Source organism: Myotis lucifugus, unplaced genomic scaffold (assembly GCF_000147115.1).
Source record: "Myotis lucifugus unplaced genomic scaffold, Myoluc2.0 scaffold_160, whole genome shotgun sequence".
NCBI classification, from domain to species: Eukaryota; Metazoa; Chordata; class Mammalia; order Chiroptera; family Vespertilionidae; genus Myotis; species Myotis lucifugus.
Window position 1 is genome coordinate 2,778,107 of NW_005871208.1, and position 23,237 is coordinate 2,801,343.

A 23,237-nucleotide genomic window follows, 5' to 3' on the forward strand; every position below is an offset into this window, starting at 1 on the left:
TGGGCTTTTATTATATAGATTATTTTTAGCTAGAAAGACCTAACACAAACAAGAAAACCCAAAAGTCCTTGTTGGGTTCCATGAACCCACAGTAAGCTCCAACCTGACTTCACAGTTGACAAATCCAGGAAGCCCCTATTCCCCTTTCCTTCCTCTTTCAGAGCCATCACTCGCCCTCCTTTTCTTCTCTACGACTGAAAAGGGGGTAAAGAGAGAAATGAGCAAAGATGACACTCAGGAGGACCCCATGGCCATTCTGAGTTCTGGTCTGGCTTTTAAAAAAAGTTTTTAAAAAATTTTTTTATTGATTTTAGAAAGGAAGGGGGGGAGAGAGAGATGGAAATATCAATGATGACAGAGAATCATTGATTGGCTGCCCCCTCACGCCGCACACTGAGGATCCAGCCCACAACCCAGGCATGTGCTCTGTGACTGGAATCGAACCCAGGACCTTCAGTCCGCAGGCCAACGCTCTATCCACTGAGCCAAACCAGCTAGGGCTAGTCTGGCCTTTTTTTCTTTTTTTTAAAAAAATCCTTACCTTTATTGTTGAAAGTATTACAGATATCTCCCATTTTTTTCCTATTGACCCCCTCCACCCTATACCCACCCCTCCCATGGCCTTGTTTTAAGTCCTCACCTGAGGAGATGATCTTGCTGATTTCAGAGAGAGAGGAAGGGAGAGGGAGAGACGGAGACAGAGACAAGGACCCGCTGCCTTCCTTTTGTAGCACCTAGACCAGTGATGGTGAACCTATGACACGCATGTCAGAGGTGACACGCGAACTCATTTTTTTGGTTGATTTTTCTTTGTTAAATGGCATTTAAATATATAAAATAAATATAAAAAATATAAATCTTTGTTTTACTATGGTTGCAAATATCAAAAAATTTCTATATGTGACACGGCACCAGAGTTAAAGTTAGGGTTTTTTAAAATGCTGACACGCCGAGCTCAAAAGGTTCGCCATCACTGACCTAGACCAAGGATCGAACCTGAGCCTGGGTATGTGCCCTGACCAGGAATCAAGCCCATGACCTTTCAGTGTACCGGAGGACACTCAAACCAACTGAGCCACACCAGCCATGGCTGGTCTGGTCTTTTTTTTTGTTTCTTTTTTTGTCACCCAGCAGGGCTAGAGAGAGTCACTAGCTACTCTTGGGAGTGTGTGGTTGAACTGAATTCTGGAGATTCTGGGAATAGGACGCCTATGTCCCCTCACCCCTGTTATGTGAGAGAGGAGTGTGCTCTCCTGTCCCACAGACCATTTCGGGGACCAGATGAGAAGGTATTCATTCTAGCATATCTGTAAATAGCAGGTCCCAGTTTTTTGGTCTTGGATACATGAAGTCTCAATAAATTTTTAAGAGACCCAAACCTGCTTATTTTGCAGATAGGGAAATTGGGGTCCAGAGAGGGGAAGGACTAACCCCAGGATACTATTTATATGGGGCCAAGCAGAGCATAGAGCTCAGATTCCCATTCCCTGCCCCCACTTCTCATGCCTCGCGTGTCTCTGGCGTGGGTTTCCCACCAGAGGCACAAAACCTTGATTCTTCCCTTTGTCTGAGACTGGGTCTAGCTCTGTCTCCCTAGATTCGTGAGACACATTGCAGGTGAGTCTTAGACTAGGGGAGACTCCTTTTTCATGTGGTTGGCGCCGCCTGGTGGAGTTGCAGAGAATTCGCAACAGCCGTGGCTGCAATCCGAGACCTGGGCTCAGAATGATTCCCTAAGGCCAAGTTTACACTTGAGCTGGGCCCAAGCGGGGGTGAATGGGATGGGGAACCCCTGCTCGCTTTGCACAAGCCTCAGATCTTGCCTCCTCCCACCCCCATTTCCCTAACCCCGTCCTTCTGATCCCATTTCCCGTGTGTCAGTCTCCCTCACCATACAGATACATATCCCGGTGTCGTTGCTCCCCAAAACAGCCGGCAAAGATTGAAAGTCTGAGTCTGGAGAACAGAGGGCAACGAATCCAGACTTTATTGTCAGGGAGAGGGAAAAGGGAAAGACATGGGTGGGGGTCAGGGTTGCTACATTATCAAGCAGAAAGAGTTGAAGGCCAGTGGGGGGCCGTCCCCCTCCCGGGTCAGTGTTTGGAAGGGCTGACAATACGGAAATCACAGGGGGTGGGGGGAGGTCATGCCCCCGCCCAAGTCGTACTGTGGTGTCTGGTGGGAGGGGACAGCTATTGGGTCTAGGGACTGGGATGGGGGAGGCTACAGACTGCAAATCCTGCGGAAAGGGGCGGGGGGCGGGGGCGAGGCTTCTATTGCTTTTTGCTCACAGTTTTGCGGAAGGCGAGGCGGGGGTGGGCTTGGACTGGACACCCCTTGCCCCCCTCAGTACCCCTTGGGCGATGGGTGCTGGTGAAAAGAATGGAACCCGGACTGGGGAGGAAGGTGAGGGAAGGGTCTATAGGGGCATCTACTTGGTCCCACCCAAGTGCCAGAGATGCCTCCAAGTGCTGCACCAGCGATGGGCCCAGCTAGACCTGGGGCAGGAGCATGGTGCGGGGCGGGCACAGTGAGGTTGCAGGCGGTAAAACCAAAGTGCTTATGAGGGGTCCCGCCTATTCCCCTCCCCCTGTGGAGGACGGGGGTGTTCACGGAAGCGCTTCAATTTTGGGGTAGGGGGCCGGAGTCCCAGAGTCCGCTTATTGCCAAGAAAATCCATTTCTGCCCCCCGGACCCCGACCATGGCTTGTGAACCCCGTTTTGTGCTAGGTTTGGGGGGAAGGGCTTGGATGGACATGGCTTTTGGGAGGGGGGGTGTCTCCAAGGGGGCTCCGGGTGAGACGGCCCCCCCTTTTCTAGGGGAGAGGAAAGGGCAGGGGGCGGGGTTCCCTGAGATCTGGGGTGTTCCCCCCCTTCTAAAGCCCCCCTCCCCCATCACCCCTCCCCTTTCCTGGAACCCCGTACCTCGGGGTGGGGGGCGGGGAGGAGAGAGATCATTCAGGGAGTGCCAGGAGGAAGCCTGGGTCCCGGCTGTAGATGGGGGCATTGAGCGGGAGGGGGTTCAGGGTTCCGGTCAGTAGGGGGAGAACAGGATGGGTCCATGCGCCGTTCGGATGGGCCCGGGGGCCGGGTGGAGCAAGGGGTGGGTGATGGGCGGTCCCTGGAGAAGAGGAGCTGCTGGAGCTGGGCGCAGGGACAGCGGGGAGCCTGCTGCCGCTGCCATTACCGCAGCCACCGCCAGGGGGCTGGGGAGCAGGCCGCCGGCCAGGGACTTGGGCAGCTCCTTGGAGAAAGTCAATGTGCTCTGCAGGGGTGGGGGAGGAGACGGGAAGAGAGAGGGAGAAGTCATTGTTTGGCCCAGTAAACCCCACCTTTCCCCGGGTGCCCCTTCTTCTCCCTGCACCGGTTCCCCAGTTCCGAATGTTGCAGCCCCCAGCGCCTTACCGCCAGCTCCGCGGCGCCCCTAGGCTTCTTGTGACGGCTCAGTAGCGGGTTGGGCTTCCCGGCCACGCCATCTCGGTGCCGGCGGCTGGAAATGTGCTGCAGGGGTGAGTGGGTAGGGGACGGTGAGCCCCCAGGAAAGGAGCAACTACCGGGAGGCAGGGCCATAAGACGGGTAATCACAGCCCAAGTGCCTGGCCCCGCCCCTTCTGCAGCACCAAGGGCAGCCCCGTACAAGAGTCCTCACTCAAATTCCCTATTCTCCCTTCCCTCTTAGAGGGTGGAACTCCCCAGAATTCCTGGGAAGGGCCTTGGACCCACCTGTTTCAGTTGGACCTCCGAGTTGACCTTGACATTGCAGATCTCACAGTGGAAGGTTCGGTCCTGGGCAGGGGCCTCTGGTTCCCCAGGAGTGGTAGGCCCCAGTCGAGGGTAAGCTTTGATGGGGCCCAGCCCACTTCGGGCCTCCAGAATTGTCTTGTGCTTAGTACCTGAAACCCACAGAGAGCAGAAGGTAAGGAGCGAAGGAAAAGTTCTCCAGGCCTCCTAGGCCTCAAATACCCACATTCCCAATTACAGTATGGGAAGCATCAAGTGTGAGTGTGTGTGTGTGGGGGGGGGGGTGGGGGGGGGTGGAGGGGGGTGGGTAGGAGAGAGTTAGGGTGGTTCCAAAGTCCCTTGGGATCCTCCTACCCAAGTAAGCAAAGGGTGGGTCAGGCGAGAGTCATAAGGTGAAAGAAGTAAGGTGGGGGGGAGACTGAGCAGTAAGGGACTAAGTAGGGAGGGAGGGAGGGAGATCTTAGAGGGTACATGGGTATTCAAAGCTAGGAGAGTCAGGATGTAGGGAGCAGGAGTGGGTTGAGGACAGGGGACCTGGGGTGGGGGCAGGGGGGTCCATACCTTTGTTATGTGCCTCAAGCTGGGACAGGGAGTTCACTGCCACCTTGCACAGAGCACAGTAGAGCAGCCGCTTGGCCTTTTCCTCCTCTTCCTTGCTACCCCCAGGCAGGGAAGCTGAAGCTGGAGTCCCCGCTTCGCCTTTGCTTGCACCCTGACCAGTCTCCGGAACGCTGGGAGGGGATGGGGAGCCAGGCTGTTTCTCTGGGGATCCTGGGGCTGGACCCTGTCCATTCTCCATGGAAACTGTTGTTGGGGGAGAGACATAGGGATCACTCCAGGTGGCTTTTGGAGAAGACTCTTTATGTGGAGGAGACCCACCCCATTTCCTGGAGGGCAAGAGCCCAGGAGTCCCCACCCTGTGACAACATGCATGCTCTCATGCCCTGGGCCAGAGCCAGATGTGGTCCAGCTGCTGCAGGCTGGGTGTGAGACTGTGAGGCCTGGCTCACTCTCCATAAGCTGGGAATGGTGGGAGGTCTAGCTCCACTGGTGTCCCCTTCAGGGTGAAGCTGGTAGCCAGCCTCGCCAGGGAGGAGAGGCCAGCCTCGCCAGGGGGAGAAGCATGGATCAAGGATTCACCCCTCAATGGCCTGCCAGCCAGCCTGGGCTTCCTGCCTGGCCAGCCCCCTTCCCAGAGTCCTGCCCAGTACCCAGGGAGGCACATGCCCAAGAACTCTAGGAAAGCACAGAGGCGGGATGAGCAAGGAGAGGTTGGGAGAGACAGACACAGACATAGTAAAGGGAAACAGAAACAGCAGAACTGGAGAGGATAGAGACAAGGATGCGGGCTGCTCTATAATTCATGACTCGATTAAAGATGCACAGGCCTAGGCCTCAGCACTGGGTTCTGGCCTCTGTACAGGGGAAACTCTAGCGCTCCCATTCTTGCTCCAGTAGCTGATCCAGTTTCCGGGTCATGGGGAGGCTGGCTCCTGAGGAGGCTGGCGGTGGGGGTGGGAAGCTGATGGGAGGGGACCTCCTGACCCCTGCAGGTGTCCGCTTGCTAGTGCACAGTGTGGCGTTTCCCTTTATTTCACTTATTCATTTCTGACATCCTTCATCTCAATCTCGATCCAGACAGCACATCTCCGTCTGGATAGGACTTAATGGCTTACAAAAGCGGGGCAGGTATCCTGATCTCTTTAGAGAGAGTACCATAGGAATTGAGTGAGGTAACATGCATCAAGCACCTGGAACAGTGCTACTGAAGAAATGTTACCTACCACCACCATCATCCCCACTGTACTGAGATGTTATCAAATTAACCCAAGATGATTAGGCTAAGAAGCAGCCAGAGCACAGTTAAAACTCAGCTCACCTGCCCACCCTCTCTGTGCATCCCCGAGGGGTGTGTGTGTGTGTGTGTGCGCGCGCCTGGTTCCCAAGCTGGTGGTACAGATGCTTGTTTCTCATTCTGCTTAGTGGGGCAGGAAGGACAGGCAAGGAGAAGGAGGAACTAGGCTGCTGGGTCTCTCTGGAGTTGGCCATGACTGACATCTGATGTGGTAATCCTAGGATGGGGGTGGCTCATATCTTCCAGTCATGATACTCCTTCTTCCCAGTTTCTTGGCTGGGAATATGGTTGAAGATGGCCACTAGCCATGAGGGAGAAAGAATCTCAGAGTTGCCTTTTGTAAACCCGGAAAAGACCTCAAAGATCTTAACGTTTCACTCCCCTATTTCCCAGGAAAGAAAACTCTGGCCCAGAGAGGTCAGAAGATCTACCCAAGATTATCCATAAAATTGCCCGGGGTCCTGGACTTGCAGTCCTTCCTGAGGGCAGCCCTCATGTGCAGGTCCTCAGACATCCTGGCTCCCTCCCCTGCCCCTCTTCCCAAGATGAGGGGCCTCTCCCTGGATCTGATGGTTCCCTTTTTCTTGAGGAAGTTTGCCAGGTGGCCTCACCCTAGCCCCTCTCTGAGTCACTGGGCAGTGGGGAGGACAGACAGTGGGAACTCTGTTGAGAGGACCTGGGGTGGGGGTGGGGTGACAGAATGGAAATTTTGCATCACTGTACTTGGCTCCAGGACTCACCTTGGGTGGGGGTGGGGGTGAGGTGGGGGCTGAGGAAGAGAGAGATGAAAGCAGAGGAGAGTTCTGGGAAGTGGGGAAAGAACAGGGGAGACAAGATCAGTTGAAGAATGTAGGAGAGTCAGACATACCTGGGTGGGGGGCTACACCCTCCCCATTTGCGGGGGTGCTGCCTGTGGGAGCTGTGTCTCCAGGTTCCCGGATGCCAGGCTCCCTGCCTCGGGTCTTGGCAGCCTCGATGCCTTTGACTCTCCGGGCGTGGCGATTACCCTTGTAGTGTGCCTCAGCCTGGCTCTGTAGGGATGGAGAAAGAAAATGGAAACTGAGATCACCTTTCATCTGACAATTCTGCCCACAGAGCTCTTTCAGGTCCTGGGGTGGTCTCAGCAGGATGCAGGGAATCTCTCCCTACACCAGTGAGATATAAAGCCCCATGCCAAGGAGACCTGCTTACTCCTGGGGCTCGGACTAGCTTCTCAAGTTTGAGCCCAGACTCCACCCACTACCACACCCAGGGCCAGGTTGCTGATTCAGGCTTCCCACCTAGTCCTGAGGTGAGAGGGGAGGACATCACACCTACAGAATCCTCAGTGGGAGGGGCCTAGCAATCAGGCCAGTTAGCATCCTCTTAGACCCCGGGCCTGTGTCCCCTGGTCCCAGGATCCAGCCTTTGCTGCTTCTACCCTCAGCCTGGGAACCCCAGAAGCTCTGGGGCCTGGGCTCTACACTGGCTGCTGTCCCCTGGGTCTCATTTTCCCTGTAGCCTCTGCAGACACCCTGGAGGACCCTGGCCCCAAGCCCAGCTCTGGAGACAGAAAAGCAGCAGAGACAGCTGTCAAAACAGAGCCTCTTGGTTGGGGAAGGATAGGGAGGGCAAACAGAAGGGAGGGCTGCCTGCCATTGGCCCCCACCCCTCTGGTCTTCCACCTTCCACCAATGAGTGGAGCCTGGGTTGAGAGAGGGGATGCCTGGAGTTGAGGTGAATGGGAGGCCTAAAGCTGGGTTGGTCCTGGCTCCCCCCACCCCCATGTGTACCCCCTGCTAAGAGCACACAGTCCTGGAGCTACAAGGTCACCCAGACAGGAATAGAGTAGAAATAAAAGGCGTGGATAGGCAGAAAAAAAGACCAACAGCCTAGGGGTGGGGCAGTGGTGTTCAGAGCCTGGCAGCATGGTGTGTACATGTGTGGGCTGGGTAGACAAACAGAATATGCTTTATTTTTCCCATACTCAGCAGAATGAGGCTCTGCTGTTTTTCTCCAAAAGCTCTTGGAACCTGCACCTCACAAAGCCCCCTCTAAACCCACACAGAAGTCCCAAGGGAGCCCTGGAGGGAGGAAATCTGGGAGGCCAGACACCCGGGTTCTGAGTTCTTGGTGGCTTCTCCCCATGGGAAAGTCCCATGGGAGGGAGTGGGGGTCAGGCTTTGTGTGTGATTTGGAGGGAGGAGGGGGAGAAAGGCGGAAGCCTGGAGGTTAAAGGGAAGTGGATGGGCCAGGGAAAGAGTTCAGCAGAGGCCAAGGAGGGCACAGGCTCGGCAGGGGAGCCAATAACCTAACTCAGTTCTGCACCCAAGGACCAGTGGGCCAGAGGCCACATTCCCACCCGGACACCGATGGCCACCTGTGTTCCAAGAAGTTCTGAGCCAGAGATACAGTAGTCCTCAGGGAAGAGGGCTCCGCCTTAGCAGACTTCTCAAGTGCCTTCTGTCATTTCATGCCCTCCTACAGTAGCCCATTCCCTGCTCTGTCCCTGATAGTCCCTTAATCCCTGCCCCTTACCCAGAGTCCCAGCCTATGTCCTCTCCCAAGATCCCCTGGCTGCTTCTGCTCCACCCATTGAGTGGGTGGGTGGCTGGGCTTCTTACCTGAGAATTGAAGCGGATCTGACAGACATTACAGGAAATGATGGGCCTCTTAGTCTTGAGCAAGGGTCCCCCAAAAGTGTGGGAAAGCACAGCCTTCTGTACAGGGTCCATCTGTGGAGGCAGGCTGGGGTGAGCCAGGAGCCCCAGCACAAGCTCATGTCCATCATCCCCCCAGTGGCAGGAGCTGGGTTGAACCAAAATCGCCAGGGCCTCTTCCTTATCCTTCAGTATCCTGGGGGCTCTGAGTCTCCATCCTCTGATTTCCTCCCAGCCCAATCTTCACAGCACTGGAAGGGACCTGAGGGACAGACTGGCCCAGGACTCCCATTTGACAAAAAGTGGGAGCAGTTTGCCTAAGGTCACACCATGAGTTAATAGGAGAGCTGGAACTTGAACCTGTCTTGGTTCCTCATATGCTGAAGACCCACTCTGTCACCCTGACCTATCTCTTACAGCTCGGCTGATCCACCAGAGGCACACTGACAGGAAGTCTCAAAGCACCCCAGATCCTAGAGCCTTCAGTTAAGGCCTTTTTTTTTTTTTTTCCCTTCTCTCTGGGGCAAGGCTGTCTACTAAGCTAAGCTTCTGGTCCCAGGAGACAGATGATCCCAGAGTCCATCTCTGGGCTCCAAGTTACCTTAACATACTCACTCCCTGGACCTCTTTAAGGCAACAGTTTCTAGAAGGAGTCAATACTCAGGAGAGAGTAGGGGGCTCTAGTAAATAATGGGGAATAAGTGGGGCAACCGAAGAAGCTGGGTTGGCCTGAACCTTCCCTGACCACAAGGCTTCTGGGGCAGGGCTGTGGGGCTGGGCGGGATTAGAAACAGGCTCTGCCCCCACCCTGGGTCAGCAGATGTCTTTGCAGTCTCCTGCCAAGAGTTCACATGAGGAGGGGAGTTTCTCTCTGAGGCTTTCTGCTATCAGGGGATAAAGCCAGGGGCCTGGAGGCAAAAAACAACAACAAACTGCCTCTCTGCACAGTCCTCCTCCCTTCTGGCCCCTGGCAGCAGAGAAAGGGGAGACTGGAATGCAGCTGAGGCTGAGGAGGGCTGGGTGATCCTCTGCACTTCTCATAAAAATGGAACCAAATTAGAGCTGAAACCTTATCTTCCAGGTGGAAGGATCAAGTGAAAAACAGTTGCTGGGGACTTGGAAGGTCCTTAGCTCCTCAGCTGAGCCCCTCCTGGGCCTAGGACTTCATAGTTCCAAGTAAGACACCAGAGGCAGGAATGTGAAGCAGAGGGCGGAAGGTGGTTCAAGTCTGGAAAGCCCACACATCCTCTGTCTTCCCTCTGCTCTCCCAGTAGTCTCCCCGGCTGGGTGGGGAATGTCAGGAAAGGGGCGCTAGCATCCCTGTGAAATGTGCTGCCCAGTTGGTAGTGGTAGAGGCAGGACCATGACCAGGTTCAGGTCACTGGTCTTACTGACAAGTGTCAATCTCTTGGCCTGCCTGCCATTGGCTGGAAGCAGCCTTTTAGTGGCTCACTTTCACCTCCTGAAAGCCCAGGAATAGCCAAATGGGAAGAATGGGTGTGTCTGTGTGTGTGTCTAGGCAGGCTGTGATCAATCTGTGCATGGGTGGAGTGTGAAAGAGTATCATGTGCTGTGTGTATATCATTTATGTATCAACATTTCTGTGTCGGGGGTTCTGCTGACGCCATGAGTGGCCAGGTTGTGTAATCTTCAGCTGGGTGTTTATCTGTGTGAATGTATGATGTGTTTGGCAGAAAGAAAGACAGACCAAACTGGAGACGGACTTTAATCAGAAAAAGGAGACAGATGACTGCTCTCAGCTCCCAGTCTCCAGTCTTCGGTCCTTCCTATCCAGAGACACCCCCTCCCCAACTCTGCCCCAGGGTTCTCAGTCCCTGGGCTTCCTCACATGCTGGGTGGGGAATGGAAGTCAGCCCAAACAGAAACCCAATCTGGGCTAGGAAACTTAAGTAGATTAAAATAATAGGGAGAGAGGAGCAGGATGGAGAGGGGAGAGGGGAGGCCCCTGATTCTGTCTACGCCCCACCCGTCACCCCAGCCTGCTCCCCTGAATGGCTGAGGACCCAGCGCCCTGAGGATGACTTGCGGGCTGATGACCCCAGCATCCACCCCCTGAGACTGGTCCCTGTCTTCTTTGAGTCCTTCTTCCAGGATCAGAGCCTTTTCTCTTGCACAACCCACTCCTCAGGCATAAGTCCATAAATACCCACTAGGGGTGGGCACGGGCAGGGAAGAGGGCATCAACCCAGTCAGGTGTGTCCTTCCCACCCTCTCCTCCAAGAACTGAGGGGACACCAGGCTGAAGATGAGGGCTGCTGGGCCCAATCCCTGTGCAGGTGGAATGTGAGCCACTGAAGTGCTGCTTCAGGCCAAGGTCAAGAGGCCCTGGTGACCTAGATGAGGGCTCTCTGGGGAGGGGAGGAGGCCAACGTCTCCCAGAGCCCATTCCACTCCACAGCCCCTTCCCTGGGATTTTGGCCTAGGAACTGCCTAGGAAAGTCCACAAAATGGTCCCTTCCCACCTGCCCTCCACCAGCAGACGTGAAGGGGAATTGCTCCCTGAAGCTGGGGCACAATGAATTGGGAAGGGCAAGGGGGAGGGGAGGGGGAAACCAGATCAGGAACACGAGGGGGGGGGCCTATGATTATATTTCCTTCCATTGCCCTTTATCTGCTGGTAACTGCTGCCCCTTGTCTGACCACCCTACTTCCCCATCCCCCCAAATAAAGGTGAAAAGGGAAGGGGGTGGAATCTCAGCGATGGGAAGACCTGAGGGACAGGACAGATAGAAATAGGAAGGAGAAGGAGCTAGGGGGTATCTGAAGAGCAGGTGGAAGCGGGTGGGGGAGGGATGCTGGGAAGGAGAGACTGGGATGATGGGGTCAGGCTGGGTGAGGGATCTGAGCGGCATGGTCATTTTAGGGTGGGTGTAGGACCTGCTGGGATGTTTGAAGATCTGGGGGACTCCGAGGACCTGAAAAGCTGAGTCTGGGGTACCCAGTATGGTGGCAGCAGTCTGCGGGCACTAGCTGGGACCCAGAGATTGGTTGGGGCCGCGCCGCCGGTTGTGGGGGATGGGCCGGACAACCCGAGGACCCGGCGGAGGGAGAGGGAGCCAGCCCCGCAGGGGCGGGCGGGCGGGGATGGGGTGGGGGTGGGGGGCGCTGCGGCAGCGGCGGGAGCCAGCGAGAGAGGAGGGGACGGGTGGCTTACCCTGCGGGACCCTGGGGGCCGCGGCTCCATGGCCCGGGGTGGCGGACCCGGGTGGGGGCCTTGGGCCGGGCCGGGCTGGGCAGCCCAGGGAAGCGGCTCTCGTTGCCCGGGTGGTTCGGGGCTGTGCGGCCGGGCGGGCCGGGAGGAGGGGAGGCGGCGCCGGTAGGGACCGGGCCCGCCCCGGGGGCGGGGCCGAGGGCGGGCCGAGGGCGGGGGCGGGAATCGGGAGTGTAAGAGGCAAGAAGAGGGGCTCGGGCGAAAAGAGGAGGGCGAGTCCCTGGGCTGACACTAATTCCAGGGAAGACCTAGTCGTGGTGTGAGGGGCCGCTCGGCCTGGCATGGGGCATTGACCAGATGACCTTGGCTTTCCTCCACTGGGGACCCTTGCTGGGTCTAGTGTTCCCACCAATCCTATGGAGACCCTGTTTCTCTAGCTCGGACATTTCTCCTTTTTTTCATCCTGTCCTCCCTGACCCTCTCTCCCCTGCTGACAGGCTCTCTTCCGAGTTCCCAGACGATCCTTCCTTGCTCCCTCTGCACTCGGGCCCTGTGCCCTTGTACACGCCACTTTCTCTGCTAGGGATGGGGAACGAGCCCAGGTAGCCAGGCGTCAGGCCCTGCTCTCTCAGCGACTCTGGACGGCCGGAGCTGCGGGCACCCAGGGTCCTTACCTCTTCCTACCTCCTTCCCTCGCCCGCCACCTGCTGGAGAACCAGGTTCCCTAAGACTTTATGTTTCATGCACTTGCTGCCCTCTGGCGGTCCAGTGGGGCAGCATTGGGTGACGGGGGTGGGTGGAGGTGGGGGGTGGCAGGAGAAAGCAGCCCACTCCCCTAGACACCTCCTCATCCTCTCTGGACAGGTTCTAGGATTCCCTCGCTTCTGGATCTCATCACCTCCCATTTCACCTAGGGCAGAGAGATTAGTGGAGCAGAGGACTGGATGGAGAGAGAGAGAGAGAAGAGAGAGAGGGGGGCTGTCTTTGGGAGACATGAGGGATGTCCAAGGGCAGAGGGACACATAATACAGGGAGGAGTCTAAGGGATAGGAACTGTCCAATTAGGAGATGGATCTGGAGGTATTAGTCCAGGGAGGGAGAGACTCTGACATAAATAATAATAATTCCACTACCACCACCATCTAATGTTGGTCGAGCCCTTGGAATGTGCCAGCCTCTGTACTGTGAACTCTTTGCATGGATTATCTAATTTAATCTTCACAACCACTATTCTAAGTACGATTATTATCTTTATTTTATAGATGAGGGACCTGAGGTTAAATAATTTGCTCAAGGTCGTAAACTAGGAAGTGGCTGAACTGAGATTTGAATTTAAACCTGGGCAGCCTGACTGCAAAGCCATGTTCTTAACTGCTGCACAGAGCTGCCAAAGGCCTGTCTGCAGCTTTTCTGCAGTCCTCGTTCCCCTGCAGAAGCCGACACTATTGATGCAGCCCACCACACTCACTCTCTTGGCTTCTCCAACCCTAAAGGAACCTGGTTCTCTCTCCACTCAACCCCCTTCAGTGGCTCCTCCATTTCTTTTGCTGTAGCCCCCTCCGGTTCCCACTACCTATTTCTGCTTATTCCCCAAGGCTGAGGCCTTGGCCATACTATCGTTCTCTCTTTGATCCTCCCCTAAATAAAAATAATAGCAATAACATAATAATCATAGCAGCTAATACTAATTGAATATTTACTTTGTGCTGGGCATTATGATTATATAATGTGATTCTCACAACCTTGTGAGCTGGCACTATTACTATCTTATTTTGCAGCTGGTAAAACTGAGGTTCAGAGTGGTTAAGTAATTTGCCTAAGGCCACACAGCCAGTGCTTTTATAACATCAATTCAAATCCTGCCAGTCAGATACAAAATACCCTGCTGTACTCTCCAAGCTCTGCTCCTGGCTTTATATTGCTATTCCTCACTCCCCACTAGAGGAAATGGAACCATGCACCCTGGGAAGTCAGAAACTCTGGATTACTCATGGGAATCACTAAGTAGCTCTGTGATCTTGGACAAGTCATTTAATATCTCTTGGTCATTATTTCCTTATCTATAAAATGGGAGAGCCCAGCCGGTGTGGTTCAGTGGTTGAGTGTGTTGACCTATAAACCAGGAGGTCACGGTTCGATTCCCAGTCAGGGCACCTGCCACGGTTGCAGGCTTGATCCCCAGTGGGTGATGTGCAGGAGGCAGCTGTTCAATGATTCTCTCTCATCATTGATGTGTCTGTCTCTCTCTTCCTCTCCCTTCCTCTCTGAAATAAACAAAAATATATATAAAAAAATAAAATGGGGGAAATGATGGGTGATCCGAGGGTAAGTGAAAATCAGGTATTTACGTGGGAGAAAGTATTCCCAGCACTTTCTGCTCTAATTACATACAACCGGTTGCGCTTTCTCAAGTGCTCTTTTCTAGACCTTGTTCATGCTATTTGCTTCTGTCTGAAATGTTCTCTAAGGCTCCTTTGAAAATCCTACTACGAATTCTTCAAAGTTCAAATAATGTCACCTGCTGCAAATTTTTCCTCTTCTCTCTTTTTCTCCTGCTTAGCTCACGTTGGTCCCATAGGGGCCACCACAGCCAGCAAGTTTTTCTTGACACCCTCTTGGGCTCCCATGCAAGCTAAATGCCTCTGACAGCTCTCCTCACACTATAGGGTAACTGTTAACTTGTTATCTTTCCTACTAAACTGTGAATTCCACAAGGGCGTGAACTGAGTCTTGTGTCCTTGACACCAGGCACAGTGCCTGGCACATAGTAGATGCTCAAGATAAATTTATTTTTTGTAGACTTGGATTGTTAGTGTCTGTTTCACAATATTTATTAACTCTTCCTCTGGTTTGCATTGCAGATTGCTGCATTCATGTCAATGTATCTCTCCTGAATAGCTCTTTCAAGATTGGGCCATCTCATTTCATTCTCGTGTCTCCATCCTACCTAGAACAGTACCTTGCTTATAGTAATTACTCAGTTTTCTGATCTGTAAAATGAGAATAAATTAACACCTACTCCTTAGGGTTACTATCAAGATTGAGAAATGAAAAACCTTTTGTAAACTTCACAGTGCAATACAAATGCTGGTTTGGATTCTTTGGGAGAAGTTCGGAGGAAGCAGCTGGTATTAAGAGAACTCTATTTGGAGTCACAAGCTATGGGTTCAAATCATACCTTAGGCACATACTGTGTCAATTTAGATAAATTACTAAACCCTCTGAGCCTTAGTTTCTGTCTTTCATATGTCTAACAGGAATAATAATGTCTACTTTGTTGGGTTGTGGTGAAGATTAAATGAGAGCATGTATAGAAACATCTACCACAGTGCCTGGTCCACAGCTGATGCTCAATAGATATTTATAGCTGAATATGGTTTGATGGTGGTTATTTGAATTGAATAAAGCTGACTTCCCCTAAACCTTTAGCTCTAGCCCAGTCTCCAGGCCCCAAATTCTAAATGTTCGAATTTTGGGCTCCATGTCCTAAAGGGGGTTCAGCAGCACCATGAAGGGTCAGCTTCCTCCTTCAACCCCCTGCCCCTGTCAAGGTGAGTTCTTCCTCCAAATCACAGCATCCTGAGCCCTGGAGTCATCGTTGACTCATCCTCTCTCTTCTCCCCAATCCCCAAATACCAGTTGGTCACCATGGTCTGTCAATATTCCCTTGGAAGTACCTTGCCCATCTCCCTTCCGCTCTCCTCACACTGCCACTGTCATTAAACACCACTAGTCTGGTGCTCTAGGCTTCCCTGCAGGCCCACCTTGCTGGGACAGCCTCCTCATTGGCTGCCCTCCTCTAGCCTTGCTCCCTTCCATCCAGCTGTTCCACTCACCTTCCTAAACACTGTTCTTTATTGATTGACTAATTTGAGAGAGAGAGAGAGAGAGAGAGAGAAGAAAAACAATAATAATAATAATAATAATAAGAAGAAGAAGAAGAAGAAGAATAAGAAGAAGAAGTAGAAGAAGAAAAAGAAAGTGATTCGTTGTTTCACTTATTTATGCATTCATTGATTGATTCTTGTATGTGCCCTGACGGGGGTTCAAACCCGAAATCTTGGTGTATCAGGACGGCTGGGACCTTAATCATTGCTCTTGCCAAGTCACTCTCCTGCTCAAGACTGGATAATGGCTATTTCATAGGGTATTAAATCTAGATAACTTTGCCAGCCCTCCAAGACCTACCCCACTGACCATACCCACCCAACTGTGGACTCCAGAGAGCTGGAACTTACAAACAGGCATGCTTATGCCCCTGCTTATTTCCTCTTTCTGGATATTTCTGTCTTTATGGATAGCCTATCACCCCTCCCACCTCCTTGTAATCACTACCACCAATCTAAGTATTGATACTTCTCTAGATGATAGATTAGATGAGATGAGTCGTATAAAACACCCAGCACAATATCTAGCCCATAGCAAGACCCTAGCAAATATAGCTACTGGTATAAATAATATACCATATAACCAACAATATTTGTAATAGACTAGAAGTAAGGGAGATGCGATCCTAATCCTCACCCAAGGATATTTTTTTCCATTGCTTTTTAGAGAGCGTGGAAGAGAGAGGGAAAGACATCAATTGGTTGATATGAGAAACACATCAATTGGTTGCCTGGCCCGGGGAGGAGCCTGCAACCAAGGTATCTGTCCTTGACCAGAATTGAAACCAGGCCAACACTCTATCCACTGAGCTAAACCAGCTAGGACAAGGGAGATGGGATTCTAAAAAGAGACAAGGAATTAGATACAAGGGGAAGAAGAGAAAAGAGCAAGGGTGGGTCCAGGGAGAGCGGAGGTCAAAGGAGGGTTGGGAGGCAGGCTGCTGCTACTCACAGTGCTGTAGTTGCCAAAGAGGCCCAGGGTGGGGGCCGGCTCCAGTGGGAAAGGCAGGATTTGCTTGAGGTCCAGCGGGGGCTGCATGATGGGGGTCTGCCGAAGCAGAGGGAGGGGCCCTGCCCGGCTCAGGCTGCCTGAAGGGCAGAGAAAACATTGTGTGAGGCAGGGAGATTGAAGCCTGTCAGTCCCACTCCCCCACACTCAGAAGTGCGACCCCCATGCACACACACTTCCCCTGCTTGCTGGCTCCAGAGCAATGGAGCGCGGTCCCTGTGGGCCTGGGGGAGGGTGCAGGCCAGTCCTTCCCTTCTGGGTGGTTTCACTTCCCCTTTCTCTAGCCTCCCTCCTCCAAGACCATTCGGCATTAAACAGACCAGGAAGAGTACAGACCTCTGCAGACTGCCTGCGGACCGGCAGGACTTGGGAGCCCTGAGCCCCACTCCCTTCTTCTGGTTTTGCTTTTCCCCAGGAAATCCCAAAAGCCAGGTTTCACCTCAGGGAGAACAGCCCTGTGGGTGATTCATCCCACTGCCCAGAGGGGGAGACTGAGGCCTAGATTTGGAGGAGGGCTACGGAATCTTTCAGGCTACCCCAGCAGTTATGATTTTGTCCCGGTCGAAATTCTTAATGAACCGTCGACACCTCTGGGGGTGGGTAATAGGTGCACGGCATTGGCTCTGGGAGGTGGACTCCCTTCCTGTCTTCCCATGGTCCTCGGTCTAACCTGGAGTGTTCAGCTCCCGCTCTGCAGGAGGAACTACAACCAGGCCTCTGGGAGGGGAATGCCTTGGCCTAACCCAAATGGGAAATGAAAGTCCAGGCCAGCCACTCCACTGGCCCCCGCCCCCACTCAAACCTCCTTCTCCTCCCTCCAGAGCCATGGGAGGAGCCCCGCCAGGCTCCAAAGGGGTGACCCAAAGGCCCTCAGGACCCTCTGGGCTTCCGCTGGCCGAGCTCCCTTCTTCAACCTCCCGGTCCACCAGTTAGGAAACTCTGGCTGCTCTTCAGTGCTTGAGCAAACCCCCCGTCAGCAACAGGGGTTCCCAGCAACAAAGGCACACCCAGGAGGCTGCAAGCTTGGCCCTGTCCTCCCCTGACCTACGGGGCACAGGGTCCCTCAGATCCTTTCTTGCTCCCTCCATAGAGACGGCCCCTTTTCATACCTTCAGTTTCTGGTGCCCGCTGCCCCCAGGCAGTGGCCTGCCCCTGGCCCCCCAGGGGCCTGGGCCTGACAGCGTCCCCTTCACTTGGTTCTGCCCCCTGCCCTCTCCCTTGCCAGCACCCCCCCAGTCCAGTCAGTAGAATCAGCCAATCAGAGTCCTGCAAAAGTGGGGCAGAGGGGAGGGCGGGGGAGCAGGGATTAGGGGAATCAGGAGGAAGAGAGGGAGGGGGTGGGGAGGGCTCAGGCACAGCTGGGGGCAGGGAGCTGGTCCAGAAAGGGCTGGAGGGGTCTGTCTCTTCCACCCACAGCTAGGACTGGGTAGCCATGGTGCCTGAGGCAGAGGGGGGTCAAGACTGCGGGAAGCTTGGACTCCAGTGTCTAAAGGTTGCAGGAAAGGGCAGGATGCTTGGCTTTGGCCCTCGGACATCTAGGGGTCTGTATACCCCGAGTCCATTTCCTCTTTTTCTGTACACCCTGTGTCCATTCCCTTGGAGTTGGGATGGGGTAGGAGGAGAGGAGGGAGGGAGAGAGGCAGACAGACACGAATGAGTAAGAGGGAATGGAAAAGACACAGAAGCAGGAATAAGTGACTGAGAAATGGAACATAGACACAGATAGAAAAGGACCAAGAACAACGGAGAGATGGAAGAGAGTGAAATGAGAGAGGAAAACAGGGCCACCGCTGAAAAGCTGGATACAGAGCTTGAGACTAGGAGAGAGAGACCAAAGGACAGAAAGCCCAGCAAGTCAGGGACAGACGGACAGGGACAGACGGACTGATGGGGTAATTCAACCATCTCCCCTTCCCGGTCTGTCCCCTCATAGCTTCCCTTCTCTATACCCCACCCTCCTGCCTGGCACACAAGGCCAGGGCAGCCTTAACGAGCCCCGGGTGGCATCAGGAATGGTGAGAGAAACCTGAGCACTCCCAGAGTCCCAGCACCCAGCAGCCACCTTAGCAGCTGGTTTGGGGCTGGCACTTGCCCGCCCCAGAGCACCAGAGGCAGCAGCTCAGCTCCTTGACCCTCTCTCCGGTGGAGTATTATCACATTGAGTCTCCGAGGCAGTGACAGTTCTATGGAGGTAGTTGATCCCACTTTCCCCATTTTTCATAGGAGGAAACGGAGGATCAGAGAAGTTGAAAACTTGACTGATGTCACACAGCTTATCAGTATCAGAGCTGGGATTTAAATCAGGATCTGTCGCACTCTGTAAAGTCTTTCTCTGCTACATAACCCCAAAGGACTTCGGTCTGACTCTGAAGCAGAGATCTGAGCGCTGCCTTCCATCTTGTTCAAAGAGAGGAAGGGGAGAGCAAGTTCCATGCACTTGCTGGGATTGGAAGAAAACAGGTTGCAGCTACTCAGTTTCCTACAGCCAGCAACTCATCCTTCCCACTGACAGGAGCCCCGGGGGTAGGGGGGAGAGAGGGAAGGGGAAGTGGGAGGAAGGGGTGAAATGAGGATGGAGTGAGGAAGGGACGCAAGGCCACAGGGGCAGATGGCAGCTGATAGGACGAATGGGCAGGAGCAGGGCTCTTGGTTTCAGGTGGTCCAAGACTCAGTTCCTCCCCTACCCCTTTTTGGGGAATAAGAACAGTTGCTACTTTTGGAGGGATAGAGTTGCCCCTATATGCCAGACACTTTGCGTCCATAGTCTCTCTGTGATGGAGCCACTGCTCACCAGCTGGGTGACTAGCTAGTTTCTCGGACTCTCTTGGATTCATTTCTCATTTATCAAATGAGAACAACAGAACCTGCCTCATGGAGTTGTTGAGAGGATTGAACAAATTCATGTAAAGTACTGGCATGCCACCAGGGAGCTCAATACATAAATGTTTGCTAAATAAATGAACCCTTATTTTGTAGATGATGACAAACAGCTCAGAGAAGGGGAGTTACTTGACTAAGTTCACACAACTAGTGAGGGATTTGAATCTGTGTGTCTGGCTTTCAAGCACTACACGTGTCTGGGTAGACTAGGGATGGGAGGGGGGAAAAGCAGGAATGAAGTAAGGACTGGGGAAGCAGGAAATGAGGTAGGAAATTTAGGTCTTCTGCTATTTGGCTAGGTGAGAGCTTCAGGCATGTTTGGGGAAGGGGGTGGAGAGCAAATTGGAGTGTGTGCGCGCGCGTGTGTGTCACACACCTCAGGCAGGGCAGGGAAGAACTGGGGCCTGGCTGGGGCAGGCCACTCCGGAGCCTAGCTCATTAGAGTACATAATTACCTCCTGCGGATAGAGCCTCACCCATCTCTGTGGGGAACTGCCAAATGCTTTATTAAAGACAGTTCCCAATGAACTTTAGAGGGTGAACTCTCAGACCCTTGGATGGATGTCCATCTGTCCATTTCTGTGCCCTACCTTGCCCCAGGTGCTTGGATGCTGCTCAGGTTTCCCCTCCAGCACCAAGGCACAGCTGACTCCTTCCATCCCACTGAGATCTCGTCTTTTCCTTCCTCTGCTCCCCAGAAGTTCTGGCCTGGTCCGAGTCCCAGCGCCTTGGCTATCTTAGGTTGGGTCTGGGGCTTCAAGTCCTTGTGGTAAAGAATGGGAGTTTCCGGTGTGGGCTGGCTCAGGGAGTGGCTGCGTGGGAAGAGCAGCCAGGAAGGTGCTAGGGCTTGGTTAGTGTTGGCCTGGAGAATGGGCCAGGATGAGATGCAGGTTAGTCAGAGGTATCTGGGTTACGGTTGCAGGTTGTGTTAGGGCCCACGGTGGTGAAAAGCAGAGGAATTAGACTCTGGGGCCAAGGAGAAATTGGATTCGAGTCTGAATTAGGATTTTTTTTCTCTAATTCATCTCGTTTTCTCTTCAGGCCCTTTGGCCTCTTCTCCCTCCCCAGAAATGCCTAATATTGGGGATTGAGAGGAGAGCCTTGAAACCCTGGGTCTGCCTTCTTGAGCAAGTCCCATGGAAGTGTCCTCTTCTGCCTCAATTTCCCCCATCTTGGCAAGAGGCAGGCTGAGGGCTGGAAAGGCTTTGAAGTTGAAGATGAAAGCAACAAGGGGATGGTTATGAACAATAACTCAAAACATCAGCCCTAATAATCCCAGGGTAGATGTGGGTGGGGGCAGGGCCAAAGGGAGAAGGTAGCCAGGAAGGGAAGAGAGAAAAACAACCCTGGGCCATCTTCCCAATCTGACAGGAAAGGGCTTCTTTCAATGGCTCCCCCTCTACAACACGAGGGGTGCAGCTAGAGAGGGCAGTAAGAGGGACCTGGACCAGGGAACCTGAGCCCAGAACCACCGCCTTAAACCTGGGCCCGCAGGCTGGGCCTTACCTGCTGCACACGGACTCCACAGATCTCAGCATGCAGAACCTGAAAACCTTAGTACGGGCCCTGAGCCCAACCCCTTCTTTCCTCGAAGCGGGCTAAGCTGCACGGGCCCAGGCCCAGGCTTCCCGCCCCCCGTGGGGTGGGCACAAGGAGGGAGTTCATTAGTGCCCTCCAGGGAGATGTGGTGGGGTCCCCTTGGTGGACCCAGGCATGCTCCCTGTGGTGGGCTCTTGTCCGGTTTGAGCAGGGCCCGGGAGCCCTCTGTAGGAACTCTTGATCAGGGAGAGTATGGCTCACACCGGCCTGTTCTGGACAAACAGGCGCTGCCCCTGGGCCTCACACCCAGGGTGGGGCCGTTCCCAGGGTGGGGCCAGGGCACAGGGATTGCACAGGATGGAGGAATGTGGAGCCTGTGCTCTGGGGACCTGGTCCAAGTTGTGGTGGTGAGGGTCACCCTAGGGTCGTCGTCACAGACGGGTGGGACTCTCTCCCTGCTGGGGACACCCTTGGGAAGGAGGCAGGCAACCAGCCCGCCATGCCTCCGTTCCCTCATTCATTTAATAGCTATGATGGAGGGCCAGGTGGAGACGGTCAGACATTAAGTGGTGAGAGAGTGAGGAGATTCAGGAGGGGGAGAGAAAGAGATGGAGGAAGATGCAAAGAAGGAAACAAAGACAGTAGTGGGAAGTCAACAGGGGTCAAATGAACGAAGAAAAGCCAAAGAGCCAAGGACACGCACAGCAGAGGCTGAGGCGGAGCCTGGGGCACCAGCTTGGAGCCAGGTGTCCCCAGCGGCGGGTGGGGAGCCCACAGGTGTCTGGGCCTGGATAGTAGGGCTCCCACCTAAGCAGGGCCCAGGAACTGCCTTCGCTTGGGCGGAGGTCAGAGGGCAGAGGACAGAGCAGGCCTGCAGACTGTTGGGAGGCAGGGGCCTGGAGCCGGCACACAGCTAGCTCATCTGCCCCTCTCTCCCCCCTCCCCTCGGGGTTCCCTCCGATGTAGGTCATGAGGATGGGGTGGCTGTGGCTGAGGGCTGTCAGAGCCCCGCGGGAGCTCCCCTCCCCCACCCGTACCCTTCCGTTGCCCCTTCCTCTCGGGGCCTCCCCGGCCCCCCGAGGCAGGTGGGGGTGGGGTAGGGGACGAGGGAAGAAGGGAGCCGGGAAGGAAGGGCCCAGGCAGCCAGCGCAGGAGAGAGGGGGCAGGTCCTGGCGTGTTGGGGCAGGATGGTTGCGGAGGCAGGATCTGAACCGCAGGGGCCCTGGGATGGACAGTTTCCCACCCCGTCTTCTCCCCAGCCCCCTAATCGCCACCCCCCACCACTCACACCTCGAAGCTACACCCACCATCTTCTCCCCTCGCCCGCCCCCTACTTCCTCCTTTTCCTCTAACCCTGGGCCCAGAAGGAGGTCGGAGGGCCAGAGCTCAGGGTGGGGGAGCCGGTCAGAGCCTTCCCCTCAACTCCCCCAGCGGACAGCCCCCTCCCCCAGCCTCCTGTAGACGGTCATATAATATTCATGAGCCTCATGAATACGCAATGTTTCATTATGGGGAGGGGGTCTCACCTAGCTGTCTGCTCCTCCAGCATTCCCTAGATTACCGGGAGGGAGAAGCAGCAGCTTCAGGAAGAGGGGGAGAGGGGACCCCAGATATGGAGCCCGAAGAAGGGGGAGGGGGAACCGGTCGCTGACGGGCGGCCGCAGTCACCGCGGTGCCGGGAGGTTGGGGGGGGGGTGACCTACTGAGAGGGACCCAGGAGCCTGGAGCCTGGAGCTGCGGAGCCCACTCACCGAGGATCATGCTGGGGACCCAGGCGCCCGGGGTTCCGCGTCGCTCTGTCCCGGGGGCCGTTCTGGCCGGGCTGGGGGTACGGGGGGAGGAGTCGGGGGAGGAGCAGAGGCCGGTCTAGGCGGAGCGGGGGCGGAGCCCGCAGCAGGTGAAGACGGGAGGAGGGGGGATCCGGGCGCCCAGGGCTCCGTGAGGGGGCGTCCAGGCGGCTCCTCTCTCCCTCCCGCTTTCTTTCCTATTGGCTGCCCCGGGGTCTCCTGGATTTGCGGTGTCACTGCAGCCAGGGCTGGGGAACAAGACATCTGGAAGCCGGTGTGAGGTGATGGAGGAAGCTGGAAACTAAGATGCCCGAGTTCTTGGGAAGGGCTGAGTCTGAGGGCGGGAAGTCTGGTCGTGGGGCTGACATGGGGTGGAGGATGGCTAAGTGCTCTGGAGAGGCATGGGCCCTGAGTTGGGTGGGTCACCTTGATCCTCTCCAAAATGATGGGCTGGGCGGTGGTGGGGGTGGGGCACAGAGAATGTTGGGGTCCTACTTGTTTCTCTCACTGCAGAGCAGGGTGCCTGGGGGGCTGGGTCTCAGGTGAACTGTGGGGTTGAAGATGGTTGCCAAGTTGATCTGTGACTGGAATCCAAATGCCTAGGTCCTTAGGGAAGGTTCCAGTGAACAGACTGTAATCAATGGATCCAAAAAGGTGGAAATAGAAGCTGGCAACTGGATCATTAGGGAACCAGAAGATCCAGAACTGAGGCTCAACCTTGTAGGGAT

At 54.7% G+C, this 23,237-nt stretch overlaps 1 protein-coding gene across 10 annotated transcripts; it reads right to left on the reverse strand.

The window, feature by feature from the left end:
* Positions 1-1,962: 1,962 nt before the first annotated feature.
* On the reverse strand, positions 1,963-22,620 carry ZNF385A (zinc finger protein 385A). Of its 10 annotated transcripts, none has more exons than XM_006095803.3 (8): positions 22,474-22,619; positions 16,247-16,383; positions 8,200-8,310; positions 6,465-6,627; positions 4,303-4,545; positions 3,724-3,893; positions 3,406-3,501; positions 1,963-3,265 (listed from the first exon to the last, which is right to left on the reverse strand). In XM_006095803.3, exons 1-8 carry the CDS (start codon positions 22,481-22,483, stop codon positions 3,035-3,037), a joined length of 1,161 nt encoding a protein of 386 aa, XP_006095865.1. In that variant the 5' UTR covers positions 22,484-22,619; the 3' UTR covers positions 1,963-3,034. The 10 variants fall into 10 exon arrangements, with proteins under 10 accessions (XP_006095865.1, XP_023615458.1, XP_014317297.1 ...); XM_023759690.1 differs by having other exon boundaries at positions 16,247-16,379; positions 22,474-22,558; XM_014461811.2 differs by having other exon boundaries at positions 22,426-22,541.
* Positions 22,621-23,237: the final 617 nt, after the last annotated feature.

Coding starts and splice junctions, on each gene's coding strand:
- ZNF385A (XM_014461811.2), bottom strand. CDS start 22,483: ATGATCCTCGGTGAGTGGGCTCCGCAGCTCCAGGCTCCAGGCTCCTGG. Junction 6,628..8,199: donor AGATCCGCTTCAATTCTCAG/GTAAGAAGCCCA, acceptor CCATCCCTACAG/AGCCAGGCTGAGGCACACTA. Junction 3,894..4,302: donor GCTTGAGGCACATAACAAAG/GTATGGACCCCC, acceptor TGTGGGTTTCAG/GTACTAAGCACAAGACAATT.